The 17294-nt window shown below is 39.7% G+C and overlaps 1 protein-coding gene across 1 annotated transcript in view; it reads right to left on the bottom strand.

Annotated features, from left to right (window-relative positions):
• Positions 1 to 17294, bottom strand: part of LOC143297434 (transient receptor potential cation channel subfamily M member 1-like) — an 89942-nt gene that overhangs the window by 50398 nt on the left and 22250 nt on the right. The window contains exons 3-16 of the mRNA XM_076609790.1: positions 15086 to 15165; positions 12002 to 12179; positions 10274 to 10490; positions 9265 to 9389; positions 8352 to 8523; positions 7886 to 8069; positions 7330 to 7453; positions 6796 to 6865; positions 6103 to 6203; positions 5284 to 5418; positions 3938 to 3988; positions 2330 to 2506; positions 658 to 840; positions 111 to 208 (exon numbers count right to left, since the gene is read on the bottom strand). Of these exons, the coding sequence (XP_076465905.1) occupies positions 111 to 208; positions 658 to 840; positions 2330 to 2506; positions 3938 to 3988; positions 5284 to 5418; positions 6103 to 6203; positions 6796 to 6865; positions 7330 to 7453; positions 7886 to 8069; positions 8352 to 8523; positions 9265 to 9389; positions 10274 to 10490; positions 12002 to 12179; positions 15086 to 15165 (1895 nt within the window). The remainder of the gene's footprint in view (positions 1 to 110; positions 209 to 657; positions 841 to 2329; positions 2507 to 3937; positions 3989 to 5283; positions 5419 to 6102; positions 6204 to 6795; positions 6866 to 7329; positions 7454 to 7885; positions 8070 to 8351; positions 8524 to 9264; positions 9390 to 10273; positions 10491 to 12001; positions 12180 to 15085; positions 15166 to 17294) is intronic.

The following is a 17294-nucleotide window of genomic DNA, read 5'->3' as shown; positions in this document are numbered from 1 at the left end:
TACATGAAAATGTGTAACCGTCTTCTCCATGCTCTGTATGCATATATGGTAATGTGTAAGCTTCGCACACTGTCTCACCGCGTCCAAGACACAAAGGAAGATAAACTCACGTGGAGTAGGACCTGAACTCCTGGGACAACTCAATCTCCAGGTCATCCTGGTCAGCTTCATGTGCAAGGGCACGGTACAGAGTGCAGGCCACCAGTGCCTGAAACACACACAGCCATTGCTCAGCTCATGGGACATGGCGCACACAGTGCACTGATTGGAAACTTATCATGTCTTTTACATTCACCCATAACCCCTTGTCTATATTACATTTCACTCTCTCTCTTTCTCACAAACACACATTCACACACACACACACACACATGCTAGTTAGCAATTATATTCACATACACAGAACAAAGTGTCTGGGGTTTTTCCAATGTAAAAATATTTACCTGTGTGGTAGCTGAATCGGTAGCATAAGCAGCACTGACCTGAAGTTGTGAGGCTTTATTATATATATTTACATACCTTTTTTTTTCTCATTATTATCAAACAAGTTAAAATCAGCTGAGTTACAATCGCTTACCAAAATCTTCCTCATATTTTTTAGTACAAACCAACCACTATCACCACCATCACCACACAACACCATCACCACCACCTCACCTTGGCCATGGCCTCCTCCCCGTGCTGCCACATGAAGACGGCCATGCGCTGTCTCTTCATGAGGACGGCCCAGATCATCAGGTCGTGGAAGGGGTACTCAAAGCGGTACTCTGCGTTGTGCATGTTGATCAGGTTGGGGATGGTGGCCACAATGTTCCCCACCACACTGGAGCTGGTGCTGGTCTGTGGGCAGACAGAAACGTGACTCGTGAATACTGGCATTCTGATCAGTGGAGTGCTGGCCCAGAGGTAACACGTCCTCCTAGGAAGCGAGAGAATCTGAGCGCACTGGTTTGAATTCAATGGTCACCAGTATTTTCTCCCCCTCCACTAGACCGTGAGTGGTAGTCTGGATGCTAGCCATTTGGATGAGACAATAAACCAAAGTCTTGTATGCAGCATGCACTTAGTACACGTAAAAGAACCCATGGCAACAAAAGGATTGTTCCTGGCAAAATTCTGTAGAAAAATCCACTTCGATCAGAAAACAAATAAAACTGCAGGCAGAAAAAAACAACAAAAGAATGGGTAGCAAGTGTAGCAATGCGCTCTCCCTGGGGAGAGCAGCCCGAATTTCACACAGAGAAATCTGTTGTGACAAAAAAAGAGCAATACAATACAGTAAATAACAAAGGTCCCATGTGCACCACGCACTTTGCACACAAAAGAACCTACAACCTACAACAGAAAGGGATGCACTTTGCACGCATAAAAGAACCCACAATGAAAGTCGTTGTCCCTTACAGCATGATGCAGACAATTCCATTTTGGTATCAAAGCGCACACACTTGCAGACCGAAAAAAACAGTGGTGCTGCACAATAGCAACATGTTCTCCCAGGACAGAGCAGCCCTAATTTCACACACAGAAATCTTTTGTGGTTAAAAATAAAACAAACAAACAAACAAAAAATAAATAAATAAAACAATGCAAATACTTTAGATCTAATTTTTTTTTAAATTGCTTTTGCGAACATGAGTTGAATTTATGACCAACCATCAAAGATCCAATACTGAGAAATAGAGCTGAGCCAAACACCACTTGAGTAACAGTACACCACTGCATGAAATACAAACATCAGAAGTACATTACTGTGTTAAGTGGAACTGAAGTTGAACACCAGATCACACACAATCTGACAAGATTACTATTTCCATTTTGAAATTGCCAAGACTGATGTAGAAATAAAACATGATTTTAAGTCTAAAATGAAAACAATGTCCTTAACTGAATAAGCTTTACTTTAAACAAAATCTGTTATACTGAAAACCACATAGTTCCTTAAATTACAGGGATTAATTTCAAAGGGAAAAATTATCAATGAAAAAGAAAATGAAAACTGACACAAAACAAAAAACAACAAAAATAAGTTCAATTAAAACACAGACAACCGAACACCGGGTTAAAATATAGACTCACTTTGTTTACACAAATGAGTCAAAAAGGAATAAAACATAACTGCAGATCCCACTATTCTTCGCTTTGTCTTTCTACAGAACATCCATGTGTAGTGTATTTTGTCATAAGTGAATAAGGAAGGGAAAAAAAACATTAACAAAACACAAATAAAATATCTAAAAGAAAAAAAGAATGAAACATAGGGTTATTACACAGACTTACACTGTTCACACACATGACTCAATAAAACAAAACAAAATACCCCACCACTCACTTTCTCTCTGTCTGCTCGGTCTTTGTCTTTATCCACACCACCCGTCTTCTGCTTGAAGGCAGCGTACTTCTGTCGGAAGTGGCGACGGCAGTATGAGGAGCGGAAGGCGCCCCCCATCAGGTGCTGCATGATGAGGCCAATGTCCGGCAACGTGTAGCGGTAGTTGGAAGACGCGTTCTGAAAACACACATGATGAGACGATAAGACGAGTCCCCATGTACAGCATGAACTTAGAAGAACCCACAATAACAAAAGGCTTGTTCATGGCAAAATTCCCTTGGAAAATCCACTCTGACTGTTTAACAAACACACTTGCAGACAAAAAAATTGAGGGTGGCACTACACTGTCAAGACACGCTGTCCCTGGAGAGAGCACCCCGATTTTACACAGAAACATAAGTTGTAACAAGAAGTGATACAATACTGATACAATACAAGCCACTTTGTGGCCATAAAATCAGGAGGTTATCGGCCGTAGCCACTTTCGTTTTCTCCACAAAGGCGGTTAGTAGTTTGCACATAAAAGGAATCAGACCCCTGCCAGAGTCTGCACAAGTGGGTCACGGTTAAGTATGTGTAATTAAAATACATTTAAAAAAAAGAAAAAAAAAGAAAAAGAAAAAAGCATATGTATATGTATATACCGTAAAGTTCAGTCTATAAGCCACAACTTTTTCTCCCAGCTTCAACCTCTGTGGCTCATACAATGATGCAGCTCATTTGAGGATTTTAATGATCCCGGGAGTGTCACGTTCTCGTCTGTTCTTTGCTGCCCTTCAACTCACCAAAATCATGATTTCTGTTCATAGATTTTTGGATGAGCTTCAGGTTAGTGTGCTAACTGTTCATGTTTTAAAAAGAAAATCCGCACACATTAAAGCCTTCAGATCAGCATTCAGTTCTACTCTGCTCAAGCGCACACCATCATCATGCCGAAAACGCGACATAATGCCTAGGATGCAGCCTTCAAATTGAAGGCGATCAACCTAGCATGCTTTACTGAAGTCTGTCATTGGATCCTGACAGCATGGGGAAAAGTAAAGCAGTCCACCATTATCAATGGATTTCGTAAGGCTGGACTATATGCTGCAGCAGACGACAACGCAAGTGATGAACTAGCAGCAACCTCCACCTTGCATTCATGTTCATCAAGTGAAAACAAGGCTGAAGTCAGTGACAAGATGGCGGAGGAAGCTGTACTGGTTCTCTTCAAGTCTAACACTGAAGACGAAGATTTCAGTGGATTCAGAGAGCAGGACGACATTGAATAAATGTGACTATTCTAAATTATGAATCTTTTTTTTTTTTTTTTTTTTTTTTGTGGCACTAGCAGTATTTTCCCTTGCTTTTCTTTGTGTTGTTTCTGCTTGTGTTTATTTTATAACCTACAGTATTGACAGCCTTTCTGTAGTATTGGTATGTGTTCCGGTACCGGTAGTAAGTGTGGCTAAAAGCCAGTGCGGCTTATGTGTGTACAAAGTTCTTTTTTTTTTTTTAAATTTAGTGGGTGCGGCTTATATACCAGTGCGCTCAATAGACCGAACTTTACGGTATACACACACACACACACTAAAATCCTCACTGCCCCCCAAACAAATCCAAGGTTACCTTGCGCACGTCCCTGATGATGTAGCGGAGAGTGTTGGACGGACCTTGTTTCTGAAAAAAAACAAAACAATACACAACAATGCCCACACTGACAAAACTTGACTTTACACTCATTCACAAGTTAACAGGCTGTGTGTCTGCTGGATGGGTATGCTGTCGGGTAGACACCAGGTGGTCAGTTATCTAGGCAGTTGGCTGGTCTGTCATGCTATTTGGTAGTTTGATTACTGGTTTTATCTATTTACACGGGTTCTTTTTCCATCTTTTTTTTTTTTTCTTATGCCTTTTTGTAAAACTGTCTACCATTGTTCACTTGGGGAAAAAATTATGTCCTGTTTTTCAGTCTAAACTGACTTTTTTATGCAATACTTTTTTTTCTCTCTCCTGAATTCGCATGATTAAGAACATGCAGTCTGTGCATTATGAATAAACAAATATGCCCTAAATTTTGACTTGGCGGATAATAAATAAGAAAGATAAAAATGTCACACATACACACGCACATACACACATGCACACACATTCACACACATGCATACGCACACACACGCACACACACAATTACCTATATTGAACATAAGAGTATTTGACAGACATACTGGTTTAATGATATCCAAAAATATCTTCTTTACTTATACAGCCCTGCCAACTGACCACACCGAGCCATATCAGCCCTGGGCTGAAAAACTGTAAACACGGATTAAAAAAAGAACCTGAAAATGACCATCTAACCAAGTACTACAAGCCAAATATATTTTCCAGTAATGCAAGCCGCATATAATATATTATGCACAGTTAACAAGTACAATATGTGCCCTCTCTCACTATACATAAAAAAAAGAGCCCTGAAAAAAACCCCACCAAAAAACCCCAAAACTGTGTCAGCACAAGTCAACATACGTGCAGACTTGCTTGTACCTGAACCCCCTTCATGTATATACGTATGCAGAAAATAAAATACACATGTTAAAGATCCTGTAATCCATGTCAGTGTTTGGTGGGTCATGGAAACAAGAACATACCCAGTATGGACACCCCCGAAAACAGAGTAAGGCTGCCTACATGGCTGGGTAAATAAACAAAACAGTCATACACGCAAAATGTTACATGTCTGTCTGAGTGTGAGTTTGTGCATGCCTGAAATCTGATTGAATGCAACAGGAAACGAATGATGAGTGCCCAATGGCAGCCATCAGTCGACTCTTCCCAGGTAGGAAGCCTGTCGTGCAAATGACCCCGTGTTTGTAAAGCGCTTAGAGCCTGGTCCCAGACCAAGGATAGGCGCTATACATCATCAGCACAAGTGGCAGTGAAGAAACAAAAGGTGTGAGGTGTGTGGGACTTACAGTGTTGTACAGATCCTCCAAGCGGTCAATGGTGAGGAAGGTCTGCATACTGACTCCATTCTCCAGCAACAGTTTGACAAAGTCCACACGGTCGTTAATCAGAGCATCCATCATCGCCTGCTCCAGACCCCCTTCCTGTCAAACAGTGCAAACCTCTCACATTAGTCTGTATACAGATTTTTTTTCTTTTAATTCATGGGCTGCGACACCCATGTTCACTCATATGCACAAATGGGCTTTTATGTATATAACCGTTTCAACCCCACTGTTTTCAGGGGGGACACAGAATATTCAAGAAAAAACAAATAACAAAATATTCTTGGACTTAAAGCAAACAAACATACATACATACATATAATTTTTAAACAAAAAATCTTTTCAAAACACTAAAAATTCTCATCTGCCCAAGAAATCCACTTACTCAAGGAGAATATGATTTTGTTGTTTTTCCCATTCTGTTCAATTTTCATTTCCTATGGTCTTTTTTTTTAAATATATTTTTTTAAAACACATTTTCTCAGAAAGAAGAGAGAAAGACATGAATGAAGGGATTTAAACTGTGATTACGAGCATCAAGTCTAATATTTAGCATTTAGGATCATTTTTCACAGAAACATGGAGGTGAAAGAATAAAATGAAATCTTTCTCAAGTAAGTGGTCTACTTAAATACAAAACCACACAATGTCTAAGACCATTTGGTTCCTTGTTTTCATAACAATACAAGCCAGCTCAACTGAAAAATGTGTACCACAAAAGACAACAAAACTGGCCTCTACCATCCCTACAACATGAAGATAACAACCACCACCATCACTGACCGGCCACTCCTGACCGTAGACAAAGATGTGGCTGCGAGCGATGTCCACCCTGTCCCAGGCCAGCACCAGGTTCAGCTGATCCATGGAGCTAGCGTTGGTTCCTGTCCGACAGCATACTTCACCATCACAACTTTATGCGACAGTTTACAATGATGATGCTCTGTCTCACACAGCCACCACAGTCCACTTCAACACTGCTTCACATGCTAAATCAAGGATCTGTCTGATGCCTCTGTGTTCAGTAACCCACATCCAATCTATCAATATTTCCAAAAGGAAGAGATGTTGATAGAAAAGATAATCATAAATATCATCATTATGTTGAAGAAGTTATATTAGCAACTACTGACTACAAAGTGCATTTCAATTACAGAGACAAAATCATAATATAGTAACAGATCACATAATAAAAGAATTGTTAAAATTGCCTACATTTAACCAATCCTTCCTTTTATAAGCAAACTTTGTTTACAAAACAACAGTTCAAATATCAAATATGTTGCTTATAGCCCAGCCATGCACAAATGGGACATTTCAAGCTGAAAAAAACAAACCCAACACAATAGTTTATCACTGCTTATGTAAGTAACATCTATAGAAATGTTAAACTATTTTTCTGTCAAAGCGAAAATGTTCTTAAAGCAGTGTGTATCAGGGTGAAGTGTACCAGGTGTGTGGCACCAGAATTGTTACCTTTCAGCAGGGCAGTAAGGATGGCCAGGTCAATGTCTTGTGATCCTTCCCCCATCCTGAACACGGTGATCTGAACAACACACAGCACTTACAGCTTTTATCTTTGCATATGTGTGTGTATGTGCATGTGTGTGAGATAAAGAATGTGTCATAGAGAGTATACAATTGTGTGTGTCTGAGTGTGCATATGTGTGTTTGTGAGAGTATGCATTTGTGTATGTGTGTGTGGGGGGGAGGGGGTGGTGGTGAATAAGATCTAGAAAAAGACAGATGGCGACACAGAAAGATACAGCAAACATTCTTCATTTCCACACACACAATAAAAAAAAACCCAAGCTAAGAAAATGCGTATTCAGCAGCTACAATTTCACCCACAGCCCATTAGAAAATAATTGTTCAAATAAAAATCATCAGAAAACCCAAAAGTAGCTCTGATCCAATTGGAACAACTAACACCTTTGCAAACTAATCCAAAAACAAGAAAGCCCAGATTTACTCTAGTATTGTGTGCAGATAACCCCCACACATGCTCACCAGCTCTCTTTTCTTGACACACAGCATGAGTTCAATGAAGAGTTTCTCTGCCTGCTCCACAGTGTACTGGAAGATCTTCTGGATGGTCATGATCAGCTGGTCACGCAGACTCTCCGGCATAGTGCTGTCCACACACACACACATGGGTTTTCTCATACATGTATACAAGACTAACCCTGTTAACAGCTCGACCTTGAGGGCAAAAATCAATACATTAATTTAAATCAACTCTATCACATGAAGTGTCCTGTGTGATCGTTCCAAGCTCTATGGCAGCCAACAGGATCTAGAGAATACAGCTATATTTGTCACCAGATGTGGACTAACTGTGATAGTGAACGCAAAGATGATGTTTAATGGGAACAAGATTTCCAAATCTCATTCCACATGATCTGCTGCTGCCCTACACACCAGAGCGGTGTAACGGGCAGTAAGTAAGTTAATAAGTATTGCAGATAACTGAGATAAGGCAGGTAAAAAATCCTCAAAAATGCCAAAAAGGAAATCTATAGAATACAGAAACACCTCCCCCCCATGTCGACAAGCCACAACCCACCCATCCTCCAGCGTGTACTTGTGGGCGAAGGCCAGGAGATCAGCGGCGCGACCACTGCCGTCACACACCACCACTGGCACCGGAGGGTTGTCTGTCACGTATTCCAGCACCGCCCTCACCGTGTTGGCTCCGCCCTCCAGGACAACGCTGATGACTGGCACACCACGCCCCTTGAATTCGTTGGCTGAAGAAAAAAACAAATAAATATGAATAAGAAAATTGATAAATGAAAGAGATCTTTAAACAAATATAATGCATTGTCTTTATTGTTTGCTGCCTGTGGTCCAGCTGACCACACATACCAGGACTGAAAAAACTAAATACTGCTCCTGGAGAACCTAGAAAAAAAACCCCCAGTAAAGGTAAAAAAAACATTAAATTCAAAACTTTGAGCTAAAAATTACAGCTATTATTAATCACCCCACCAGCCCCACACACCACCAAGCAAACAGAACGTCACACATACTTATGCAGATCTTCTGGTGAGCGATGAACTTTTCCAGCTTGCGGCGGAAGATGATTTCACCGCCGTACTTCCCCATGGTGCCATTGTCAGCCAGCAGGAAGTAAGAGTGGTTACTGTTCAGGACGGACGAGTTAATTTTTGCGCTGCTGACACAGTGGTATGGGACAACCACCTGTGTTCAAAAACCATAAAGACAGAAATCTATGAATATTTATTTGAAAAAACAAAAAGCCACCAAACTGAATAAATATACCCCCGAAAAGAGAGTATGGCTGCCTACATGGCAGGGGTAAAATAGTCATGCACATAAAAACCCACTCTTACATACAAAAGATTGTGGGAGTCAGCCCACAAAAATAGAAGAAGAAATATGTGACTTTTTTTAAATGAAAATTTTATTTAGGAATACTTGGTTCTTTCCTGAAAAAATGAAGATAAGATAGAGAGATGTGGGAGAAGATAAAGAAAAACATGAGAGATGCAAATAAAAATAGACAGAGATGCAAAATTGAACATAAATTTAAGGAATCAAGCTTTCACTAGTACAGATATAGAATCCAAGAAAAATAAGAACTACTAGTCTCTGGAATCACACACACACCACACATACACACACACAAAAAGCAAAGTCAAAGTCAAAACCAAATCAAATCATGTTTCTTGTAATTTCTTTACAGCAAAAACAGCAGCATCTACACCTACCTAAGTTTTATGTAAGAAACTGCCCTCCATCATTTTATAATTTTCTACCAGAAATAGAATTACTACTGAACAACACTTGATGCCTGATTATACAATCCCGATCACCAGAAAATATAACAAAAAAAAACCCCCCACAAAAAAACAACAACACAAACATACACAAACAAATAATATGAACAACAAAATACAAGACAAAACAAAGAGTACTGACGTCATGTCCGATGAGGTCTTCCTTCCTCTCCACAATGCCCCAGGGGGCCACCCCAATGGCTACCACTTTGTTCTGGGCCTTGGTTGTTCGGTCAGAGATGGCGTCCCCCACATGCTTTGTCACACCTGGAACACGAGATAAATAATCATGGTCATACCTGTGAAGTCAGTTTATCATGGTCACATCTATAAAATCAGGTAATTATGGTCAAACCTGTAACACCAGGAAATTATAATTACACCTATAACAAGGTAATCATGGTCACCCCTGTAATATGTAATTATGGTCATACCTTTAACATCATGTAATTGTGGTCACACCATAAACAGGCAATTATGGTCACACCTGTAATATCAGGTAATTATGTTCACACCGGTAACACCGGTTAATCTTGGTCACACCAGTGACCCTTCATATACAAACATACTATCATGGTCAATTAAAGAATACATACAAAAAGAAGAAAAGTATCACACCAAATAAATAACTTAGAAAAAAAAGAGAAGAAATATATTCATACAGAAAATGACATGATCTTACTGAATACAGAAAGAAACTACAAACACAAATACTTACTGCATGGACATGCCAAGACATAATTATAAAATGTGCATGTACTCGTTAGTAAATGTAATTCTCATATGAGGTAATAAAATAAATACACTTGGCACACAAATACCAACACATGCAACACACACAAACACCCTTATCCACCATCACACACACACACACATGCACACCATTTCCCTGCCTTCCATTCTTTTTGAAGGATGAGTGTGATCTTCATTACCTACAATTTTTTATATATATTTAACTCCATCTCTTTTTTTCTCTCTCTTTTTCTTCTTTGCCCACGTGGGTGAGGGAAGCTTGCAAAAAAAGAAAAAAAAGAAAAACCTACATAGGCATATGTTTATTCCTCATTATTAGAGATTTCTATCTTGTCTTGATCCTGCAACCACCCATACAGTATAGAATAAATAAAATAATAAATAAAACCACCACTTACCAGTGTTGGTACCGTTGGTAATGATCCAGGCCCCGGTGGTTCTGGCGGCCTTCAGCAGACCTTTCCGGAAGACCCTCTTCAGCTTAGGCTGCAGCTCAAAGTTAAGCAGACCCCCATGCACAGTGATGAGCAGTTTGGGCAGGTCCAGCCCCCAGCTCTTCGTCATCAGCTGCACGATCGACTCCGGGCGTGAGTCAAGGCTGCTCAGGCGGATGTACTGAAAGCATGAGGGAAAACATGTGTTTATTTGTATGTGCATGTGTACATGCAAGACATAAATTTATTCATTCATGCGAGCGTATGTTCACGCACACACAATAACACGGAAATCAGTCACACATGCACACACGCAAACGCACATAACTAAACACACATGACACACACATATGAGGAACACACAGACATCAAATAACACTGAAATAAAACATGCATGTACACAGTCAGTCAGAAAGAAAAGAGAAGAAAAGAGAAAACAGTAATAACTGGTACTTTATTTCTCACTGCTTTAACTGGGAAAACCCTAAAAAAAAATTAAAACAGGTACCACAGGTCATTATGAGGACATTAAACTGATTTGATTGATCAACTGACAGACACTGATAAAAACTAAACAAACTGCTGTCAAGAATAACATTTCTGTCAATAAAATCGTGGAATTAACAGTCTTCTTCCACACCTTTATTTTGGTGTGTGTGTGTGTGTGTGTGTGTGTGTGTGTTAAACTTAATAGTTCACTGCAACTGGTGGGATATTCTAAATTCCATGCTGACACCTGGTTCTGTCCACAGTAATGTGTCAATGACATGATTAAAGAGAGAGGGCCCAGCACAGCAGGTGTTGTGCAGTGTGTGTGACTCCTGTCACCTTGCTTTGACAGGCTGCATCAAAACCGGATGCTTTAGGCTACCTAACCTTTAGCAGTAACACACACACTCATGCACACACGCTCACAATGGCCACAGGCACCTGTAAACACATGCCATGTACATCCTCCCCCACAGATCAGCCAAACAAAAAAAAAACAAAAAAAGAAAAGAAACAAAACAGAGACAGTTGGAAAGTCAATGAGAAAGATGCTGATATGAAGTGGTTGGTGAGCTAAGGGTGGCAAGCGCCTTGTGGTTAGAGCGTTGGATTTTCAAAAAAAAAAGGTTCTCTGTTCAATCCCAGTATTGGCACCTTACAGGATAAGGATGATCTCCCAGTGAACAGATGTGCATGAATGCTAGTACCTGAACCCTTTCATGTGTACATGCATGCTGAAGATCACATATGCCTGTTAAAGATCTTGGAATCCATGTCAAAGTTGGCAGGATTATGGAAACACAGACGTACCCAGCATGTACCAACCACAAGAATCACTAGCAGACTGATGTTAGTCATCCAATAGGAAGAAGAAGACACTCCATACACCACTACTAATACCAAAAAGTAAACGACATCATCCCAACCCAAACCGCCCACACTGTCTCAATCACCAACAAACTGATCTTAATCATTTGTAAAACAATGATATAGGAAGACACACTAATCATAATACAACATATATAACACACCATGATACAACACATATAACACATCACCTTACCATAAAATTAAAAAAAATTATGCCAAACCACCCCACACCAGCTGGCCTGCGCCTTGCTGGGGTAACTCATGTAAAAGGAAGAAGACATACATCATCTTATCACCACAAAACCTACAACACCCCCCCCCAGACCCACTCACCTGCGCCTTGCTGGGATGGGGCGCCCCCTGGAACTCGATGGTGCCGAAAGCATCTGTGGCCTGGGTGATGGTATGCCTCAGGGGGTGCCAGCGCTCGATGGTGCCGCCATCCAGGTGATGCTGGTCCTTGATCTTGTTCAGACCCACGTGCCAGTTCTCCCCTCGGCCACAGCAGCACCTCAACAACCACAGCAACAGCCTCCTCAACAACCACAGCAAAAGCACCTCAACAACCATAGCAAATGCACCTCAACAACCACAGCAACAGCACCTCAACAACCACAGCAACACGGCCCCTGGTCAGAGTCTCATCCTCATCACAAACTGAGGGGTCTTGTGTGTATGCATGTGTGGTGTAGGTGGATGTGGTAGACTTCCCAGAATGCAGATCCTTTTTATTCTTTGTTTATTTCAACCATCTGCCCTGAATGTATCTTTCATTATTATGATGATTTCATATATATTTACTGTTTATTTTGTCTGTTTATCTTATTTCGTTTTAGGCCGTGTTATACAAACCTAAGGTAGTCTTTCAAGGCCCTGACCCACACACTGGGTTTATGATGTCAGGCATCTGTTCTTTTTTTTATATACCTTTATTAAGCAGAAATGGCATAACTTACCAGTAACTAAACGCCTCCGTAAATCTGAAACTGATGTGTCAGCAAAACGTAAAGATCCCTTAAGGGCTGAATGTTAATCAGGACTGTTTAGATCCCATTCTTGACACAAGCTTCACTGCCTTAGTTAATGATCAGATCAAAAACAGAGCCATTTGCAAATAATCTCTCACCAATGGTGAAAACAGAGTTTTAGCGAGAGAGAGAGGGTGAGAGAGTGTGAATAATCTCTCACCAGTGGTGAAAACAAAGTTCTAGCAAAGGAACAAAGTAATGGAGAGACAGACAGGCAGACAAACAGAGAAAGAGAGACACAGAGAGAGAAAGCAAAAATCTCTCACCAGTGAGGAACAAAATGGAGAGAGAGAGAGACTCAGAGAGTGGAGTGGGGGAGAAGGGGTGGGGCGAATTTCAGACACATGCTTTTATCTGCATGCAGGCACTGTGTGAGATGTTACAGTTTTTGCATTTGCTATGAAGGATATCATTTTGTTCTGCAGTTTTTGTTTTTCATACTTTCCCGATCTTCTGATCTCCTTAACTTTCTTTTTTGATGAATCCAGAAAAAATCTCGTGTATCCTCCCCTTATTACATCAAGTCATACACAGGGAAGTGGGGGGAGGTGTGGGGTGGGGTCAGGGTGGGGAGGCATGTTCAGGGTGGAATGAAGGATTTTGAAAGAGTTATTCCTTTTTTTTTTTTTATCTTTCTGATCTGTGTCTGGGAAGATGGAATGAGAATGGAGGATGTGTGTGTGTGTGTGTGTGTGTGTGTGTGTGTGTGTGTGTGTGTTCATTCTTTAGTCTAGCGTCTTTTCACAATCAGTGGTGTTAGATGATTTAAAAAGAAAAAGAAAAAAAGGGAGGTGGAAGGGGGTAGGGAGAGGGAAGAGGAAAACAGAAAAGGTAGAAAACTACCAAAAAATGCATAACTAACATGCAATTACATTTAACAGTTGTGTGTGTGTGTGCGCGCACATGCGCACGCATGCATGCGTGTGTGTGCATGTGTGTGTGGAGGGGGGTTAACCCAGTATAATTCAATTTTATACACTTCTAATGTGTGTTAGTAAATATATATATGTGCATGTGTGTCCATGAATCTCAGCATGTTTGTAAGTGTGTCATACATCTCATTCTCAGCATATCTGAAAGTGTGTATGAGTGTACACTTCTGTATGTGTATCTGCACATACTGCCAAGTCTCTCTCTCAAACTGCTTGCATACAGGTTCAAATGTCTGTGTACATGTATTCAGGCATGCACATATGTGTTCATGTGTAAGTGGATAACACCATGCCCCCACCGCCCTCCTCCACTCCCCACCACCACTGTTCACTTCCTGCTGTACAGCTGACTACATTAGTACGCATGTATATCTCTTCAATCTGAACTTCTTTTTGATGGAAATGTGAACAACACTTTACATTTTTCTACATATCTAAACATATCTAATATTTTGCAAACACTTTTAGCTCTCTTCTATCATTGTAATTTCTTTATCATTTCTATACATGTCACATTCTTTCATGTCATTCCTATATCTTTGGTATCAATGTTGTTTCTGTACATATCATATGCTTCTGTTTCTTTGTTTATTTGTTGGTGGGTTCTTTTTTGTGATCTGTACATGACAAACGTAAACCCTTAGGAAAGACAAATATTAACATTTGGCACTATTTTTGCAAAGATACGTGAATGCATTTACATGCATGGCCTTTTCTTACATGACAGCCTTTCCTTGTGGGACGATTTCTTGGAATAGAATAATACATATGTCATCCGGTTAGTACAGGAATGTGGTCTTGAAACACTATCCATCCTGTTTGTACGAAAAGCTGTGTTAACAAGGGCAGGGTGTATAAAAGCATAATCCTGTGGGGGTATTAATGTGTGTGTATATATGTGTGTGTGTGTGTGTGTGTGTGTGTGTGCGTGCGTGCATGTTTGTGTGTATGCATAAATGTATGTATGTACACATATTATGAAAGCATGTATGTATGTCTCTCTCTCTACATATATACACACACATATAATGATATATATATATATATGTATGTTATGTATGTATGTATGTATATATGTGTGTGTGTGTGGCAGAGATACAGACTGCAAAAGAGACGGACACGAGAATGAGACCCAGAGACAGAGAAATACAGACAGACAGACATACAGAGACAGAAAACATTGATCAAGCACTAAGCATAAGCTGGAAGAGATGTGTCTAAAAATGTGTACATCTGATAATGAGAAAGCACAGTGGAACATGAATGAAGCAGTAAGGCTGAAAACAAAAACAGAAGAAATATCAACACAAACAAACATAAACCAACACAATGACAGAAAAGAGGAAATTTCAAGTCTAGACACACAGGGAAGGGTACCAGTAAAAACAAAAAGACATCCCAATCTGCACACAGCTTTCCCCAGTTCTGGAGGTAGCTTTCCTACATGGACCACTCACTTGTTGGCGTCCCGTGAACTGGCGATAAATTTGTTGCATTCCCTCTTCAAGAATGTCTTCTCGATCCATGATTTCTGACTCTGGAAACAAGTCACAAGAATCCAAGTTAAGGCCAGAAGCATTCTTCAAAGAACGTAAGAAGCATTCTGCATTTTCAATGCAAATGAAAACAGTTTCACAAACTGCTCAGCCCAACCAAGTGTAGTAAACTGTTCCAAGATTCTTCTCCTCCTGTGCTTATGGGGCTATTCAAACCCAATTCCTAATCCTTCAATCAGTGGGCAACACCCGGACTCTGACTCAGGTTCATCCAGGCAGAAGTCTGATAGTAATTCCAGCAGCCATGAACTGGATCCAGACTGTACCATTTAAAACACCAGATCCAAGACGAGTCAGAAGCATGGAACACACACACACACATACAGTTTGGTAAACAGATGCTAAATTAAAGACCAACCAATAGACACACATGTATACACATTACAACTACCTTACCCCTTGCATACAACTTTCAACAATGCAGCTCACATCAGCCATGCTAGTTTTCAGATTAATTCAGACTTTGTGTGTATGTGTGTGTGTGTGTGTGTGTGTGTGTGTGTGTGTGTGTGTGTGTGTACATATATATATATATATATATATATATATATATATATATATATATATAATATTTGCAAATAAGTAATATGCTTACAACTTGCCTTCAAAGGCAGTTTGTCTGTCCAGAAACCATGAAATGAAAACGGCCTACCCTCTATCACTATGCTAGAAACATATACAGTAAAATGCTTGCAACTAATGCAAGCCAAAACTACCTCCTTCCTTTTCAACTTCTATAGGAGATAAGGGGAAGAGGGGGAATCGATATACCAGACACTAAAGAGTGCAACTGCTGGGAAAAAAAAATCTATACAACAGCAACTACAGAACCAATCAATTAAATGTCAGAATGAAGCAGCACTCAAACGATGCTGCTGAAAGTGCACAACGGTCCTGCATAGATCTACACTCTGGATCCGCAGGCTGCTGATTACATCAAAATGCTTGTGCACATATCACGATAATCTTTTTTTTCTGTTTGTTTTTTTTTAATTTTTTTTTAACTCTCCCTGTCCAGCCCCTTGTAAGCAGAATGTATTTCTTTCAAATAAATCTCACAGTACAATTCTAACATTGCCATAATGAAGTACAAATGACACAAATGTAAGGGAATGAAAAAAAGATGTACAAGAAATATCAAACAGAAGAATGAGCCAAAATTGATTTTCACATTGACGAATTCCATTGCCCTTTTCTTCCACATCTGATTTTCTAAAAACAACAAAACAAAACAAAAACAAAAAACAACCAAACAAGCAAAAAACAAAAGCTGGCTAACGAGTGTAATCTATTCATTCACCCCAGAATCCAGACTCCATTGAATTACCCTCATTTTCTTCTCTATGGAAAACTGCAGTAACAGCTATGGCACAGTAGTTAGAGCACCTACCTAGCTTTTGACATTGTGCTTGGTCTTCTCTTTGTTGCACCAGTGAATGTTAAAAGAACATGTTTTCCCCCAGAACTTTCTTATTTAACAAAGGGTATCTCCCTCTGCATATGCTGATATTGTCTATTCACACAGATTCTGAGCTCCTGTTGTTTTAACCAGTTGTGGAGATTTTGCTACAGATTACAAAGGTTTGTTGGGGTTGTTTTATTACTTTGATAAGCAGGCTATTGTTCCACCAACATTGTCGCTGTCATTTATTGTCGATCCTATCAATGCAACAAAATCACAAATTGTGACATCAAATCTTTAAGTTCAAAATGCTAAGTTCTGCAATCCATTACTCCTCCAAGACAGAGTTTTACTTTTGGGCTATTTCTCCCTTTTCCACATAGTTTTGAATGTTGTTACACAAGCATCACAATCTAAGTATCATTAAAAGATTAAAAAAAAAAAAAAAAAAAAAAAAAAATATATATATATATATATATATATATATATATATATATATATATAAACCTGTGCACTCAGTGAGATACTATGATCATCTGCACTATGCAAATGTAGTATATATAATTACTGAATTTTCCACTTTTAGGTAAAACTGTAGTTTGACAACAGTTGTGAATAATATATATATTATGCTCTTACTACTGGTCAGGCTTTAAGCATTGCACTATTCGGAGTATTCCAGTCTTTGTTTTAAAAACCTTGACACAT

The sequence above is a fragment of the Babylonia areolata genome, chromosome 22, assembly GCF_041734735.1.
Source record: "Babylonia areolata isolate BAREFJ2019XMU chromosome 22, ASM4173473v1, whole genome shotgun sequence".
Taxonomy (NCBI): domain Eukaryota; kingdom Metazoa; phylum Mollusca; class Gastropoda; order Neogastropoda; family Buccinidae; genus Babylonia; species Babylonia areolata.
This window is presented reverse-complemented; position numbering and strand designations above follow the sequence as displayed.